Source organism: Lytechinus pictus, chromosome 15 (genome assembly GCF_037042905.1).
Source record: "Lytechinus pictus isolate F3 Inbred chromosome 15, Lp3.0, whole genome shotgun sequence".
NCBI lineage: Eukaryota > Metazoa > Echinodermata > Echinoidea > Temnopleuroida > Toxopneustidae > Lytechinus > Lytechinus pictus.
In genome coordinates, this window is record NC_087259.1 from 23,767,847 (window position 1) to 23,786,583 (window position 18,737).

General features: G+C 35.4%; 1 protein-coding gene across 6 annotated transcripts in view; it reads left to right on the forward strand.

The window, feature by feature from the left end:
- LOC129277941 (multivesicular body subunit 12B-like) overlaps positions 1 to 7,745 on the forward strand; it is a 31,296-nt gene extending 23,551 nt beyond the window's left edge. For all 6 annotated transcript variants that reach the window (XM_064110769.1, XM_064110765.1, XM_064110764.1 and 3 more), the window contains 3 exons: positions 1,374 to 1,492; positions 2,934 to 2,992; positions 3,777 to 7,745. In XM_064110769.1, coding sequence (XP_063966839.1) covers positions 1,374 to 1,492; positions 2,934 to 2,992; positions 3,777 to 3,893 — 295 coding nt within the window. In that variant the 3' untranslated portion in view covers positions 3,894 to 7,745. The remainder of the gene's footprint in view (positions 1 to 1,373; positions 1,493 to 2,933; positions 2,993 to 3,776) is intronic.
- The last annotated feature ends 10,992 nt before the right edge of the window (positions 7,746 to 18,737 follow it).

An 18,737-nucleotide genomic window follows, 5' to 3' on the forward strand; every position in this document is an offset into this window, starting at 1 on the left:
ATCGTACGCTTGATTTTTACGATTGATTGTACATTGTAGTCATTGCAATCAATTGTAAAACGTGTTATACGATCATTGCTAAACTTTGTGTTACAGGATCCAGGAGATGTGGAGTTGTCCAGGTTAATGAAACATGGATAAATACAGTCAAACTCTTTATATCTAGTGTATTTTTACTGTGCATCATTGTTTAAAAAACCCATTCTTCTCTCCATATTACGGTTTTACAGTATATGTAACATCTGCTATATTATGTGTTCATTGTACCCCAGTGTACTGCATTGTTTGCTTTATTTGTAGATGTAAGTTTATTTGCAAAGTTTCCTTGATGACGTTTCTTGGCAGTACTAGAGCCCCATAGTAAAATGAATGAAATGAGGCTTCATAAACTTTATTTTATATTATTGTGTAAATATTGAGTACCAGTATTTTCACAATCACATACAGGTCCTTGTAGGACAAGGACAATGCCATGCATAAACAAAATGGCTTAATCTCCTAAAGTAATTCAATGAAACCTCTAGACATTTCATTGGGTATATATGATATTTGATAAGTGATTTCCAGCTAGTAGGCCTTCATGTAATGTATAATTGTGTTGATATTTTAGATTTATCATGTATTGAACTTTCAGTTGATTCCTAAGCTTTGACACTAATACCCATCATATACCACTTTCAGTAACACTCTGATCTGGACCAGTTTTGGGCTAAGTCGTAAAATTTTGAGTTTATGAATGGCGCAGGCTATTTCAGCACCAAACCAGTACCAGACCCACTTGCCTTAGTTTTTTTAATGGGTAATCATAAAAGTAGCGCTGGCTCTGCTATAGTTGCTGAACGCAATGGTGTGGACTATTTTTAGTGCCGGTCTGGTGCGGAGCAAAAAATCATACATGAAAGTTACTGAAAACGGTATTAGATTTTTATAAACACTATATAGTATATTTATTAATAAAAAAATTCTCTAATTCAGTCATATCAAATTTCTTATTGATTTAAACATATGTATTCAGGTATCATAACCTGATAAATGAAACTTCAGCAGCAAAATGATGCACTGAATCCAAGGAGAGTCCAACATTAGTCATTATTGTCTTCTTCTCTGTAGACCATGAGAGGGCAGCATTTAAGTTTTGCGAAATTATTCAAGCTCATTGAATACATCCGTACCCTTTCAGCGGCAGCCTAGCACATTCATGAAAAGTCCTGTTTGTTTTCTTCTTGTTTTTGTTAAATATGGGTGTTATTGTTGTAATTCCTTACCTCCTTAAATTTTTTAATTCCTCTGTGCCTACATACATAAAGTGCACGAGAGAAACGGTACTGTAGAAGATTTATCTTATATATTCAACTATTGACTTCTCCACCCAGGTTGCCTCAGCAGTCGGGTCCGTCTCAGCTACCATACTCCTGGGATAAGGCGCGTACAAGCCGGCAGTCAACTCTCCGTACATCACATTCCCACAGCTTAGAAACAGATGTCCTCTCAGGTATGGAAACTGTTCCATGTTAATATACTGTACCATTCTTGCTTAGCTCATGTATAATAAACAAATATATCAGGCTTTGAGAAAGTATAGTGGAATTACTTATCCGAGGTTGGTCTGGCAATGACTATTTTTCCCGAGGGGAAATATAGTAGCTTTGCCAGTCCAACCGAGGATTAATAATTCCCACTATGCTTTCGAAGGAAACGCCTGATATATTTGTCTTATATCCTACTTCTAACCATTTAGAACCAAAATATGCGCTGAGCTTGCAGGGCCCGGTTACTTGCGTTAAGGGTTAAATTATCTTCTTTTCCCCAAGCCACTGTGCTCAGTGAAATGCGGATTAGTGCCTGCGCCGACGCATCACGGGACTTGCACGGGAGAGACAGCTTGCTGACCGGTGCGCCCGAGAGTTTACCAAAATATCCAGTTTTCTGAAATAATGACGTCAGAATATTGGTATAGCGAAAAATATATCGAGGTCTGACGTCACGCAACATCATAGTTGAAATATATTTGGTCACATGATGCTATTTGAACCAATCACTATACAGGATTTAATCTAAGTAGGATATAATAAAGATTGTCATCAATTTGGTGGACATGCTCACCCTAACAGATACATAAGAATTTTGTATGTGAAGTCATCCGGGCAAAAATATATTTTTGTATTTTCAGGGGCTACTTTTCACAACTTACTGCCTAAATCTGCAACATTGGATAAGTTTTAACATTGCGATGAATGGGGATTTCCAGGGCTCTTTTGAACATTTTGGGGGCGAAATCACCCTGAGCCCCCCCCCCCCCCCCATTTAACTTTTTCCCTGATGTCTTCACATTGCAATGAAATATGCTACTAATGAACTTGCCCCTGATTACAATAAGTCTCTGCTGTATGCTTATCCCCCTTCATAAACCCTAAGATCGTCAAATTCCTCTTCTACTTTTCAGGGAATCAAGGGAGGGGGGGGGGGGACAAGGTGTTACTCATAATGAAACTACTTCGATACAGTCTCAAAATGTAACCTCTCTAATTTCCTTTAAGAGTAACCTTGCATAATTCAATATGCATTTGAATGTTGGTTCTCTCTATCTCCTTCATTCTTCCCTTGTTGTCTTCTTAAAGCACCTTGAGCACTTTTATCAAAGTGGAAATGGCACTATTAAACTGTTATAAGTTATTTTTATCATTTTGCTGACAATAAACCAAATTTAAAAAGATGAACAAAATAGTTATATATGTTGGGCTCAATGTATGTAACTCAGTGTGTTGGTACACAAATAATGTTTCTACATGTATGTATTATTTCCATTAAATAAATCCCTCTCTTTTCCTCTTCTTTCCTCCTTGTTTGTCTATTTTGTTTCTCCATACCTTCTTTCTCTCCTTCTCCCTCTCTCTCTGTTTTGTTGTTGTTTTTTATCATACTATACCAAACAGCTATAGAAGGTGTACCCTTTCAAATCAACTCAGCTCTTCAAGCCACAACTATTTCAGCAGTGAGTATTTTTTTTTATGTGTCCAATTTGACACGAGATAACATTTCCTTGACATATTGAATTGAGAAAATATTAATGAAAAGTAAAAAAGATAAAAAGTTCGGCATGGGGGGGGGGGGGAATTGGGGATGAGATGACAATTCCCCCATAGGCTCCTGTAAAAAAAAAAAAAAAAAAATCAATATGGGGGTGGGGGACATGTTCCCCTCCCTCCCCAGAACATAGCCAATAGATTTTTCTTGATCCACAACCCAATCAGTACTAAATTGGTTAACCCACTGTGCTCAGCGGAAGAGGCAACTACTTGAGCGGCATGTCCGAGGGATTGCATTGATTAAGGAGTTTAGCTCACAATATATTTTTTGAGGCAGAGCTTCTTAATCTTATTCTCCAGGAAATATTTGGAGATCTGGCATAGCTTTGTCTTTCATAGTGAAAATATCCTTACCACATGAGCACCAAATGACCAATAATTTCTTCAGAATACTCATGAATATTAACAACCGGTAGTTGGAGACTGAATGATTTTGCCAGAACACGTGTTTTCCATAGAGTCCTGCATGCATACTACGAACTCACCCTAACATACATTGGTAAATTGCCACTTGGTCGATACCTGGTTTGTCTACTTCCCATTTGGTCCAATCCCACAAGGTCCAATCTTAGTTTGTCTACCCGTCTCCAACTGGTTGATACTAGGAGTCATGTATATCATACTTATCTCCATGTTTCTTCCCTATATACCATAGTAATTTATGTTGTATCCTTTCTTTTCCTTTGACAGTATGATGTCCCTCGTATTCCATATAAATCAGAACTGGAAATCAACAACCAGTTCTACTATGATTTCAACTTTGAAGCTCAGACAAAGCAGCGGTTAACGATGTGTGATTCACCCTAACATGCATTGGTAAATTGCCACTTGGTCTACACCTGTTTTGTCTACTTCCCATTCGGTCCAATCCCACAAGGTCTAATTTTAATTTGTCTACATGAGCACACCAGGTTGTCTAATAACCATTTGCTCTTATAGCCGTTTAGCCCTTCACCATTTTGTCTACATTCCATTCGGTCCAATCCCACAAAGTCGAATCCTAGTTTGTCTACAACAAGTTTGTCAACTAACCATTTGATCGTATTGCTATTTTAGTCCTTTTACAATTTTTTCTCATTTCAAGTTAGGCTACAATCATTTTGCATAACAATACATCTGCTTAATCTAACACCACTTTAATAATCTGTTTGGTTTAATGAGGTGTGTATGAATGGAAGTTTTATTTGATAAATGCAATTAATGAATGATTATAGTATAATCATTCAGTAAAATAAATAACCTGCATACCAGTTCTTACTACTTTTGGGATATTAATTCCATAGGACTGTAAGGCTAAAAAAGGGGTTATCCAAAGGTTATAGATTTTACTTGATAAAAAATATAATTTAAAAAACAAACACATTCAAAGTGTGATAACTTTCAATTTTATCAACGTGATATTCTTCTTTTACATTTTAACTTATCATCTTTATTTTTTTGCATTCTTATGATAGATAGATAAATGGATTTCATTAAAAACCTCACGTCTTGCAGTACAAAATTGAATTGAACATGAATTACAAATTAAATAAATATGAGATATTATTAAATATACAAGTAACAGTATTAAATCACAAGGTCACTTCCATTGTTCATTGGAGTATCCAGGCACCCAAGAGGGGGTACCTGAACCTTGATATATTCATCCAAAAAGCACCACGAAAATGACCAAAAATATACTTTACATGAAATTATAACAATGCTATACTGCATGTAATAATCAAAACTGAAACATCCATTTAATAACTATTAAAACTATCAAACTTCTACATTGTAGATCAAAAGCAACAACAACAAAGTTTTCTTAAACATTGATTATAAACAAATAGGTAGCATAAGAAATAGTAAATTAATCCTCTTCTAAAGAAAATAATAGAGTCGATAGCCTACTGTAATTTCTGGTAAACCTGGGCCCATTGCATAAAAGTTACCATTCTAGTAACTTTGCCTTGCAATGGTAACTTGCATTGAATCCTTGATTTTGATTGGCTGTTGATCATCGTTACCATGGTAGTTACTATTGGATACCATAGTAGTAGCTTTTATGCAACAGGACCCTAGACTGTTACATTAGGTTGTAAATGAATCTTCAGAAAAAAATTATCCCATTATTGAAGGTATTCTATGTCTTTGAGCTCAAATGCAACTGGGTTGCCTCATTGTAATGTAAATGTACAAAACTTATGAATCATGTAGGTGCATTTATTATGTACATTATCCTATTGAAAAACACTTCACTTCAATTTTTTTAGTAGAATCTACAGGGAGAAAAAGACTTTGATGGTCTTTTAATTTAGCTCACATGAGAGATGGTTTTGAGGGTGTTTCACAGAGATTTAAAGAATGAGCAAACTGACCTACTCTTAGTAAGGTTTCTCATTGGCTGTTCATTATAAATAACTAGTCTTAAAAATACACAGTTTGAGATAACATTCAATAAAACAGAAAATGAATCAGCAAATGATTTTATTCATAGAGAGAGGCTAAAATGTTTTTGAGAGAAAAGTACTTTTTTCATACTTGGTAACACAATTAGTGTGGTATGAATATATTAAGTGGTGAATTAGAGTGTTATCATTTGAGTGTACCTACATTATAAGACTACACAACTCAGAATGCTGCATTGTGCTGGCCAGATGTGAGTAGTTGAGCACTATAGGTGGCGCTATTGGGGCAGCTGGCTCATTGGTGCTTTAAGTGTGACTTAGAGTCGTGCTTTAATACCAATATCTAGATGGAATCTAACACAATATCTTATTGACCATCTAAGCATGATCTGACCAATTCAAGCAGCACGCAACTGGGAATTTTAAGTGCGAATTTAACTCAAATATAAATCTTTGTGAAATACCCCCAGGGCCTATTAATTTTCAATTGAATTAAGCTTTCACATGCACCAAAATGGAATTGACCCTGTCAACTAGGTTTTGACATTTGACCTGTCCTATTTTTCGATAATATCAATGTGCATTGATATATGTGAGTCAAGTTAGATCATTGGGTAGCACTTATTATTTTCAAGTATATTATCCTAATTTTCTTGCTCCTACATCTAGGACCGTGCATTTCATGAAATAAATCAATCAGTGATGTTCGCTGACTAATTTGCTCTGAGCCAATCACTTTCGAGGATCCTGGTAGCTTATAAGATATTTGCAGGGTTCCCACAGTCGTGGAAACTCCTAGAAAATTTGTGAAAAGTCATGGAATTGCATTTACCTCTTGGCTATGGCAGCTTTCCAGTTTGTTGTGTTTTGCAACTCTCATACTCGGTGATCATACTCTGCTATTATGTACTTGTTATTCATGATTTCCATTTTTCCCAGTTTTGTGACATCCCAAATTCTACTTAACTCCCGGGACGTCACGGGAAGTCATGGAAAGCAGCAATTTAGTCATGGAATTCTGTTTTCAAATTTCTGTAGGAACTCTGTATTTGGTTCTTATCAATATGTTCTACAATATCAACTAATCCAGTGAGCAAAAAATGGCTCAAATACTTTTGAAAAAGTAGAGAGATATGGGTCTCATAAAAAGAATAAAAATGAAAAAATAAGTTGAAAAAGAAATAATGAAATGCTCTCCTGTTGCTTTCTAGACACATCTGGATTGGATGCTGATTTTAAATGTAATTTCTGACCAGGGAGTTTACCCTTATATAGGTTAGGGACCAATCAATTCACCCGACACCGTAGTATAAGCTGACACATGTTCTTTTCTTGTAGTTTGGAAACCCCCCCCCCCCCCCCCCCCCGTTTGTGGCTGACATGAAGTTACATTACTTTAAACCAGGGTCATAATTCCCAATGAGTAACATCTACATGTCTGATTGCTTTGCCATGATAGTTACCATAAAGGCAAAGTTACCATTGTTTTCCTTTGTGAAACTTGCCCCATATATAGTACATTGTCATATACAGAGTATTTCATTGCTGCATCATCCCACAAGTTTTCTGTCAATGTATTTGTTTTAGACTGTAATTATTGATTATCATATAATATTTTCCCAGTGGCTTTTTCTGCCCAAGAATCTTTTTAGAAATGTTTTAATGAATTATGATACATGCAAGACTATAATGCGTAATATAAGCAATGTATATACAGTATGTATACCTACTCAGATTCGTTGTCAGACTTCCTTGCCTGTAGTTTAATATTATTTTTAGATAGGATTTTACTTAATTAAATTTGCTTTTGGCTCAGTTACTTATTTACTACATTTGGAAATTAGCCGTTTTACTTGCATTTTCTGTATTAATTTTCTCATACCTCCCAATTTCGGTTGGAGTAAAAAATCTGAATCAGGACTTATTGAAGTTCTTGTTACTTAATATTTTCTCAGTTTTACTTCACATTCTTACAAGAAATGCTGTTTCTTTACTATTGTTGATCAAAATTATCTCCATTTTGGGGCAGAAAAGTTGGAAGTGTTTTTTTTTTCATCATTAACATTTATTTTGTAGATAGATGTATATATTTCTCTTTAACTTATGCAATATTTTTTTTCAGACTTAGCATGTATACTAGTTTATATGTAATGGAATCAATGAAGATGTAAAATGCCTATTATGTTTGCAATACTCAGTATGATATCATGTATGATTACATTTTTCATACTCAGAAGTAATAAATTCTTTGTCAATATTGACAATAAGTCAAGTGAATAGTGCTTTGGTGAATTATTATTTTTGGAATGGGTTTGTATGTATTGTTTCCTCCACAAAATAGCAATGGGAAATTCAGATCGTATCACATTGGATATTTTATACAAAACATCAACCAAGGAAGCAAGCAATCATATTACAAAGAAAACAGGAAATGTGTGTTTTTTATATTCCATTTGATTTCCAGGAATGCAATTATGACAATAGCAAAGATCAGTACAATGATAATGATCCAAACAATATACAAAATACAATAAGCGGTGAGAATATAGTATTTTGTGCAATATTAGGAAGGAGCAGCTGCTTGAAATACCCATTTGATGCTGAGGTGAATCTTGGACTTCAGAATTGCAATGGGAGGGGGGGGGGGTGGGAGTACAGGAACATATTTTTGGAATGTAACACAAAAGGAATTAAAGAAAAATTCTGGTGGAGGGCATAAGAGGGGAATGCGAACAAAAAAATCATGAAATATTTCATCAAAAGCTATAAGCTACAGAAATAATGTCATTTAGAAGAAGATTCATCATCAGAATTAGAATATTCAGATTCGAAAAAAGAAGGAGAAAGAAGAAGATTCAGAAGAAGAAGGAGGAGAAAAAGAAGAGGGAGAAGAATGCGAAGCAGAAGAAAATGAAAGAAAGGAAGGAAGTACGAACGAATGAAGGGAGGAAGGAAGGACGGAAAGAAGAAAAGAAAGAGGGAGAGAGACAGAAATCATAACTGGTTCAAGCGCACGTTGAAAGATCGAGATACATACTTGCCTTATTGGCTTATTCCCTTTTCACTTGTTACCCGGCTCATCTCCAATAATGAAGACTGTTCATTGAGCATCCCAAATCAGGGACCCCGGCTTTGCAGGAAGAGTTCAAAAGCCAATCGCAAGTTTCAAAAACAGTTTTTTTATTGGTTGGAAGTTGCGTAATACTTTTTTTTTTAGTTGTGTTCGATTCCAACTCTGAATATCTCCGTCGTCGTTTTGGCAGCAGTGGGGTTTCAATCTGCATCATCATAATAATGACTAACAATGTATAATTATGGCCGAATTTCTCATACACTTATGGTCATATGTTCTTGATTTATAGTGGAATATAAATATTCGTTGTACGTCATATATATTTTTAAAGTCTTCCTGATTATTCCAATTTAATGTTTGACTTAAAAAAAAATGCCCCCCCCCCTCGCCGCACAAAGCCAGATAAACATTGTAAACTTTCCACTTAACCAGTCTATTTTATAGCCCATTCATGTCTTTGGTCAGCTCCGTATATTCCTGAAAGAAATTAAGAAGTATTGTTATTTCTACAATTTTCCCACTTAACTTTGACAATACCCCCCCCCCCCGCGGTGTTCACAACAAAGCGATCACTGGACCAGCAGTGCCAGGTTCATTATTATGTAATGTCACTGAACTTTAGTGTCAATGTCAAATTTTATCGGGGGCGTTTCAAGTAGCTCAATAATAATAAGTTAGCCTTAACTATGGTCGGTCAATCGAGCCACTGTTGGCCTCATTTTATAATATTATATCTAACGTATGCTCTCATCTCTGTCTTCATCACATTTATCCAGAGGGGCGTTACGGGGGTGGGGGTGGGGGCAGGGGTGACCGCCCAAATGACTTTCCGAGTGAAAAAAATGGGAAGAAAAAAATGAGGGGGAGGGATAGAGAGACGATAGAAGAGCACGAATTATATATTACTCCTGTAATCTAAATGAGAGAAAGGGTCTGGTCATCTTACCCCCTATCTAAATACCCTCCCAAATCTTCCAAACTAGTATCATTTGAGATGACAATATAAACGAGATACGGACAAATAACAGTCTTTAAAGGTCAATTCCACCCCAGGAAAAATGCCGATTTGAATAAATATAGAAAAATAAAACTAGCATAACTTTGAACATTTCATCAAAATCGGATGTAAAATCAGAAAGTTATGACATTTTAATGTTTCGCTTATTTTTCAGAAAACAGTGCAATGCACAACTCAATGACATGCAAATGAGACAGCCGATGATGTCCCTCACTCTTTTGTATTTTATTGTTTGATTTATACAGAATTTCAATTTTTACAGATTTGACAAGAAGGACTAACTTGACTGAACCATATAGTATTAAACAATGCTAATTCCACATGTTCAGGGAGGAGAAATCGCACAGATTTTATGCCCAGAAAAAAAAGTTTGGGGAGATCGAGCTCACCCGAACCCCTGGTAAGACTTATAAAAGATGTTTATTATTTTATTAACCGCCCTTACGGCCCATTGTGTTAATTTGTCATTTGTTGCGTTTGTAGCATATTATTGTATTTGGTATCTTTTAATTCTACAACTGTATTCAAATTCTTTATTATTTCGTTCATTCTAAATCACATGAAGTAAAATAGATTGCTGTTAATTTCAAAATAGATCTCCAGTTTCACAAACATCAAGTACCCTACCCATTTATACTTTCTTTCTCACCTCCCCTCTTCTGTTTCCTCTCCATTGCATATCTTCCTTGGTTCCTTGTTCTTGCTTTATTTACTATAATTGCCGATCAATCCTTATTTCGTTCCTATATTCATGTACTGTACATGAATATCGGGACGAAATAAGGATTGACAGTATGTATTGTTATAAATTTCCCACTCTTCGTGAAAGTATTTTTGTATTAATGCCATTTTTCATGCGCATATACCATTTTTAGATTGTTAATAATCCAACTGCCAAGGCTGCATTGAATGAATAAAAAAGATAGAAATACATAAAGTAGACGGAAACAATTTGTTTTTGCTTTTCCTCATGTGATATCTGCTTAAAAGAATGTCAAATCTGCTGCCACCGTTCAGTACTATTTATGAATATAAACCGTAGCAGACGATCATTAAAACAAACGGTTGCTAGGTTCCACATTTTCCACTGACTCTTCAACGCGCCAGCGATTTTCTAGTACGTGTAATTGTTCACGGATCACCCGAAATAGAGGACTTTTGTATGGGGGCAGCATTTTACGGTCTTTGGAACTCACGTCAGTGCATTGAATAGTTCACGCGACACTGAGCAAGAGATGTATTTTTCTCGTAAAAATTGCAACCACGAAGAACTTTCTCAGATTTATCAATACATGGTGGTTATATTATGGATCTGAAAGGCTTATTTTGCCAGCTACACCGACTAAAATGAAGACCTACATGTGTGTGTATTTTGTTTGGAGAACTTTTGGAGACTTGGCGAGAACGAGCTTAGCATTAGCCTGCCCTGTTCAGAAGAGCTGAATACATGTTGCCAGTGTTTAAGAACTCTGTAAAGTAAATATTTCTGAAATTAAAGCCGAACGGCAAATAATTATACACGTCTGTCTTGATAAAGTTTTGTAACTGTGCAGATTTGACCCAGTTTTCAACAGTCATGACAGTTCCTAACTTGGCTGGAAATCTTTCAAAAATCACGCCTACTATGAGATATGAGTCCGGTGAGTTGATATATACTTGATAACAATTTAATTAGTTTATTATCGTTCATTTTGATATTGTTCGTTACAGGGGATCGCAAATATAAAACAATTAAAATACATTAAATTCATCGATTGGTCTCAAAGCTGTGCATTCTAATCCAGTTTGATTTATCGAAGCTGAACGTATAATAGACCTATACTATATAGACCTAATCATTGTTTGGCTACAAGATATTGAGCCACATCTGGACTATAGTAGACGCTCGAAACAGCGTGAATAAGAAATCTTCTCAAAAACCTAGGATTATCTATATGGTAAATATTGAAACATTGACAATTCTTTTTTTTCATCAAGATAATATCTTCCGTTGTTAATATTGCTGGCAGTGGCGTACCGTGGGTCACGGCATTGGGGGGGGGGGCACCAGAAAATGTTTGAGTCACTTAGTGAGCGCGCTCAGTTGCCAGGTTTACTGACCTAATAGAGACATTTTAAGGACAGTGCCATAAAACAAATATGTATTCCACTGATCAAATAATGCGAGCGCGAAGCGCGAGCTGAAAATTTTTGACATTCAGACCTAAAAAGGGACATTATAAGCAAATTTTTGTTATGATGATACGTACCTGTCTTGCTAAACAAACGATGCGAGCGCGAAGCGCGAGCTGAAATTTTTGTATATATTGACCCCAAACAGGGACATTTTAAAGGTCAAGTCCACCTCAGAAAAATATTGATTTGAATCATTAGAGAAAAATCAGACAAGCACAATGCTGAAAATTTCATCAAAATCGGATGTAAAATAAGAAATTTATTTACATTTCAAAGTTTCGCTTATTTTTTAACAAAATAGTTATATGAACGAGCCAGTTACATCCAAATGAGAGAAATGATGTCGATCACTCACTATTTCTTTTGTTTTTTATTGTTTGAATTATACAATATTTCAATTTTTACGAATTTGACGATTAGGACCTCCTTGCCTGAAGCACAAAATGTTAAAATAAGGGAATTCCACGTGTTCAGGAAGGAATGAAACTTTATTTCACATGACAATGACGAGAAAATCGAAATATAATAAAATACAAAAGAAATAGTGAGTGAGTGATGTCATCAGTTCCCTCATTTACATACCGACCGAGATGTGCATATAACTGTTTTGTGAAATGAAGCGAAACTTTAAAATGTCATAACTTTCTTATTTTACATCCGATTTTGATGAAATTTTCAGTGTTATGCTTGTTGAATTTTTCTCTTTTTATTCAAGTCAAGTTTTTGTTTGGGTGGACTTGTCCTTTAATGACTATATTTTATGAATCTATTAGGAGTATACATATCTCACCAATCACCATAGTCATCTTATTCGAGTACCAAGCGCTTGCTGATTTTGTACATCTAAACACATGAAGCAATCGCACTCATTGTAATCATAATTATCATCCGCATCTCCCTAATCGAGTATTGCAAGGACTTTAGAAGGGAAAATTTAAAAAATTCAGACCTGAAGAGGAGCATTTTAAGGCCTGTTTGTAGACACTAAGACCATACGTATTTTACTAATCAAATTATGCGAGCGCGAAGCGCGAGCTGAAAATTTTTGGTATTCAGATCAGAAAAAGGGACATTTTAAGGACTGATTTTAGGAATTCATGAAGAGCAGACACATCTCTCCAATCCACTGATGCAAACGTAAGCACGGACAGGAAATGTTTAATATTAAGACCTTATAATGGGGCGATCACTTTAAGTAGTCATGAAAAAGAAGCATAATTATATCACTATATAAAACAATAATAACTCGAAGTGCGATAAATATATTTGGCTTATATTGACTTGAAAACGGGAGGTTTGAGTAATGCGAGCACCAGGAACAATGAAGACATAAGCCCTGAGCAAATCATGTTTCATATAAAGTAATGAAAAAAAAATGTTTCTTTTGTAATATAACATAACATTATTATAATATAACATTTTAATTAACAATAATTTCTTCTTTCCCACTACGTTTCTCTTCCTTTCTCCCTCTTTTTCTCCTTTTCCCCCGTTTTTTTTTTTGGCCAGCCGATTGGGGGGCACGTGCCTCCCATGCCCCCCCCCCGTAGTTACGCCACTGATTGCTGGAGTGTTACTTGTTACTTTATTCCCCCAAAGCAGCTCTGTGATGTTTTTTTTTCTTATCATGCAAATACTTTCTCCGATGTCAATTTCAATTATTATGTTCTATGTATTTATATTCCCTTCTTTCTAATGATGTGCGTAGTTAATTATAGTTGTGTTTATATCTGACTTCAACTATTATGTTCTATCATAATATGTATGTATATTTTTCTCATGTTAATTTTAATGTGTATAATAAGATATATTTTGATTGTTTTTTAATATGCAGGACCCCAAGGGAGAGCAATTTTTATGTTGATTGGGCATCCTGTTGAAATATTGTTAATAAATAAATAAGTAAATACTTTTAATCATTAGTAAAAAATTGTTGTTACAGTCAATCAATTCGTACATATCTGGAGATACCTTAACATATGTCCATATCTCCACTAACAATTCCTTGGTTTGGTCAATTGATGCATGACAACTTTCCCACAAATATTATTATATCATACAAACTGGTTTTTCAAACAATTTTTTTTGGCAAACTAACATGTTAGCATAGTTAGTTTGAATATTTTGAGTTTATCTCCCATTCTTGGCTTTAAATATCCCTAATATTCATTTTCGATGCAATTTTAATGGTAGGTTCACATGTTTACGAAGTTTGATAAGAGAAAATTCGAGAGCTTAGATGAAATACAAGGCCAACATCAATATGATTTTTACACAATATGTCTCGTTCATCCATTAACACAGCAACGCGTGAGGTAGTGAGAGATAAATTTAGTTTTAATACTGCATCAGTTATTTTTGTCACTATTGGGACGTGAACTTTGTCGATGCCTCTTAAATCTTCAGAGTTCAGACATCTTTTTATGGACAAAATTATGTATGTTTCTTATTTTATGATGAGCGCCAGGAAGTGCAGATGTAAAGTAAGAATATGATATCAACCCTCGTTAGATTGGCATTAAAACATGCAGTGTCTTAGCAACCGATAGCAAAAGCCAATTATACTGCAAAGTTAAAAGGATATTTTGCGTTTGGGTTTACAAGTCGGTTTCCTCAACTGTTTAAGTCCATGATCATCAATTTAGCGTGTGGGTGTTGTAGAGATACAGACATAAAAAGCAGATAACGGGGATAAAGAAAGGAGATAAAACGGAGGTAGCAGTGTAGTAGTAGTAATAGTCGTAGTAGTAGTCGTAGTAGTAGTAGTAGTAGTAGTAGTAGTATAGTAGTAGTAGAAGTAGTAGTAGTAAATACAAATTATCAAGACCCAAACAATATATATAATTGCTTTCGAATTGAAGAGGTATTGGCGTAATTAATGGGCCAAAAGTTTTGAGGGGGGGGCAATACATTTCGTATTGGGCAAAATTGATAAAAGTCGCGAGAGAGCGAAGCGAGTGGGCAAAAATTAGGACATTTTGTTACAAAAATCCAATTATGTGATAGATTTTGACATAATAATCAGAAAATAATATTATATTTCAACCTTTTTTTTTTTTTTTGGGGGGGGGGGGGGGGTCGTGAAAAAGTTGGTGGTGCAAGTGCCTCCCAAGCCCCCCCCCCCCCATTTTTTTACGACACTTAGAGAGGGGATACAAAGCCCGTCCCCTGAATGTTCCGCTAATGAAAAAAATTTGCTTGTCAGTTTAATACCTCAGTCACATTTGCTCTATGGCGGCCGCACGGCGAGTCGAAAACAGCCGCTTTTTATGTTAAAACATTTTTTGTAGCAGCTACATAGATGGTGTGAATAAAAATGAATAAAACGACTGTTTTCGACTCGCCGTGCGGCCGCCGTATAGCAAATATTAGTTTGGTACATAGTCTTGACATTATGGTTTTCTGTAGTGATATCTCTGCATGCTTGTCAAATTTTATAAGCTGACAATCGGGTCATTTCTTGCAAACTTTTTTTTGTTAATTGAAAAAACAAAATCTTTGCCAAACGATAAATTGTAATATTTCTACCCCCTTGATAAAATTATGGATATACCTTTGGTGTTCGACACCCTCCATCACCATCAAAGACTCACTGATTGGCCATTATAGATCTTCGACTATGTCATTCTTTTTATGATTAGGCCCTACCCTAATTTTATGACCGGTCCTATAATATATCTGTGACTTTTTTATTGCTTTTCCTTGTCGACCCACTTGTCTAAATGATGGTCATTTTGGTTAATTTTGGACTCTGAGCAAATAAAGATTGATAAAGGGCTGTATAGCCCAGGCAACTGGCTATAATCTAAATAGCAATGACTGTTAGTGCATGTTTCATGGCCTTGTGCTGAAGTAAAGTGTGAGGTTGGATAGAAGTAATTTGCCGGACCGAATGAATTTAAAGAGGTTTATGTTTTCCTCCGAGTTACCCCTCCACACTAGTTTTGGGATATTTCAGAATACCAATTCGACTAGCGATAAAACCAGTGGCGTACAGATGGGGGGCTTGTGGTGGGCTCTTGCCCCTCCCCAAGAAAATCACGACCCCGCCCCTCAAAAAAGGAGAGAAAAGGAAAGAAAATGAAAGGGAGAATAGTAAAATGTGTTATTATTTTCTGAATATGTCAAAATCTATCACAAATTTGATTTTTTTTTTAATAAAAGGGAAAATATTTTGCTCCCTCACTTTGGTCGCTCGCAACTTTTTATACATTTTGCCCGATACGTTTTGAACCCTCAAAATGTTTGGCTCATTAAGCCATTGGATAAAACGTAACAACGCATTGATAACTCATCGCATCCTTGCTGATTGCAGTGCAAGGGAGGTGGAGGGGGGGGGGCATGTATATAAATTATGCACAATATGTATGTAAAGAGGAATAATTATTGCTTAAAGTATGGTTCTATACATTGATAAAGTTGTATTCTTATAAATAAGCTTCTTTGATTTTCACGCCATTTTTTCGTTTTTATAATCTTACAACTTTATAGTTGTAGAACTGTATCTTTTGCTTGAAATGTATGAATGTTCTGTAGATAATCCTTTCTATATGGCAAGGTCTATATTGAAAGGTTATTTGGGGTATATCGGGCGTATAAGGCTATTACCTCGAAGCAGTCCATGAACAATGTTTGATGTTGCGTTGTTCATTTTTGCTCTGCTGCTTGTTAGGGAGTTTTGCTTCAACCACGCATGAGGGATTCAAGAACACAGGAAATGTATTGACAATACCCCGTCAGACGACAATGAACAGCTGGTAGGTCTTTTTCGAAAATTGTGAACCGGGTTCCGTCCTAACTTTCGGAGCTAACGAAAAATTGCAAATGATATGTCGTTTGTACAGAGTTCGGGGCGAAACTGTTGTTTTGAGTCACCAATTTTCGACGAAGACTTCTTGGTTTTACATTGTCATGAAGGGCATTTGACAATACATTTTCTATGTTCTTGAATCCGTTGGGCATCATTTGAAACGGAAAATCCCTAATGATATATACTACGTAACTTTTCTTTTCATAAGGCATCCCCGAATTCGATCAAAACATGTATCACAAAATAATAGGGGTGCTCATTGCTGAAAATAGTAAAATTAAATGAGCAAAGCAAACTCTGACAATATTTTGTGCAAAGAGTTGTTGTCGTCATGAATATACAAAAGGTAGGATGATCATAAACCCATTTTTTCTTCTTCTTTTTCTTTTCTTTTATTTTCATATACGTGTTTGTAAAGACACGCCTCCAATGTAAAAACAAAAAAGTTTCATCAAAGATTATCACACACAGTGGTAAATGAACAGTCGACCCTATCTATACCTCCTTTGAGGAGAAAATGTAAATATAGATATGATTTCATATCATAAAATACAAAAGAAGAAGCGGGGATTTGACATAATCAGCTCGCTCATTGTATATTCTTGGGGACATGCAGATAAATGTTTCACCAAAACTTTGTTATTCCTAGTCCAATGTTATAGAATGTGTATCATGGTTATGTTTGTCTGATATTACTCTGTCTGTTCAAATCACTTTTAAATTTTTTTCAGCCTGGAATATCACTCTAACAAAATGATTTTATACCCCCCCCCCCCCCAAAAAAAAAAAAAAAAAAAAAACCCAAAAAAAGACGGGAAGCTTTCCATTTCTACATCGTCTTCAGATTTTCTTTTTTAAATCTAAGTTATCTTCTAAACAGTTTCTTCGTTTCTTTCAGTTTTGAAGATTAACTATATATTGTTTTGCGACCGCTACAAGGCAATTATGAACCTATTTTATTGACAATGCTCTCTGGCGCCCGAATAGAATTGACTAATTAAATAATTTATATGAGCCCATACTGAGGGGTAACCTAGACAGCCCGTCTAATGAAAAAGCACATTGTACTTTAAACAATCCTTTTATTTTAATGGGGGTCATGTTTAAAGAAAGGTGATTTTTTTTTCAATACAGCAGCTGAAAATGTCTATAGAAATTCTGATATCATCTCAACTGCAGAATGATAGCTTAAAAACCTTGATGAATCGGAATTATGTGGTTTTTTCATTCACATTCAATCTATATTTTTCATGAATTTTGTGCTCTCTATCAATTTCATAAAGGGGCTCAACGTCGCATTGCATGTTTAACGATATAGCGGAGGGTTCATGCCCTGGAATCTGCCAGGATGTCTGTTGTTGTTTGCTTTTGAAGGCACTGCGTGAATTAAGACGCGGAGAACAGAGTAAATTCTTGAACTTTGAAGCCCCAAATGTGGTAAAAAATATAAGGATAGGAAGAGATTAAACCGATTCCAAATTAATTTCTTATATCTGACATTATCTGGACGAATACAATTCAAGTCATTGATTTCGATCCAATCAAAAGGGAACGTTCTCAATATTGGACAAAGGGTAACAAAAAGGGAAAATATGGACAGAAGAAAAATAAAACAAGGACATAAAGTTTAAATGAATGACTAAACTGAAAATTACTGAAAAAACAATTTAAACAAAACTTCATACTAATACAGAAATGATTTAATATTTTCCAAAATTCAAAATAAGTTTACGTTTCGCAGACTTTTGAAAATGAGAGGGGTGATGGGAGTGTGTGTATGTGGGGGAGGGGTCCATGGCAGGTGCGCTAAGGTTCGTTCAGATTAGTATTCAAATTCATATTGATTTCAACATGCTCAACAGAAAAAGAAATCATACAAGACCATTAGATACATGTATTATGTCATTCATTCGAACTGAATTGACACGACGTAATACCCCCGTCACACTTATTCGGAATCAGCAGGAATCGAGCAGAAGCTGGAAAGAAAAAATATTCAAAAAATCTATAAATTTTTGGGAGGAACTAATGAATTCATCAAACTGGAGTTGAAATTCAGTAAATTGACCAGGTGTATCATCATACACTAGTCAAAATGAACCGCAATGGAGTCAGATTGATAATTCGTGCTACGTTCTTGGACATTCTAGGGGCATTCTAAATATTCTGACTGCATTCTGAGTGCATT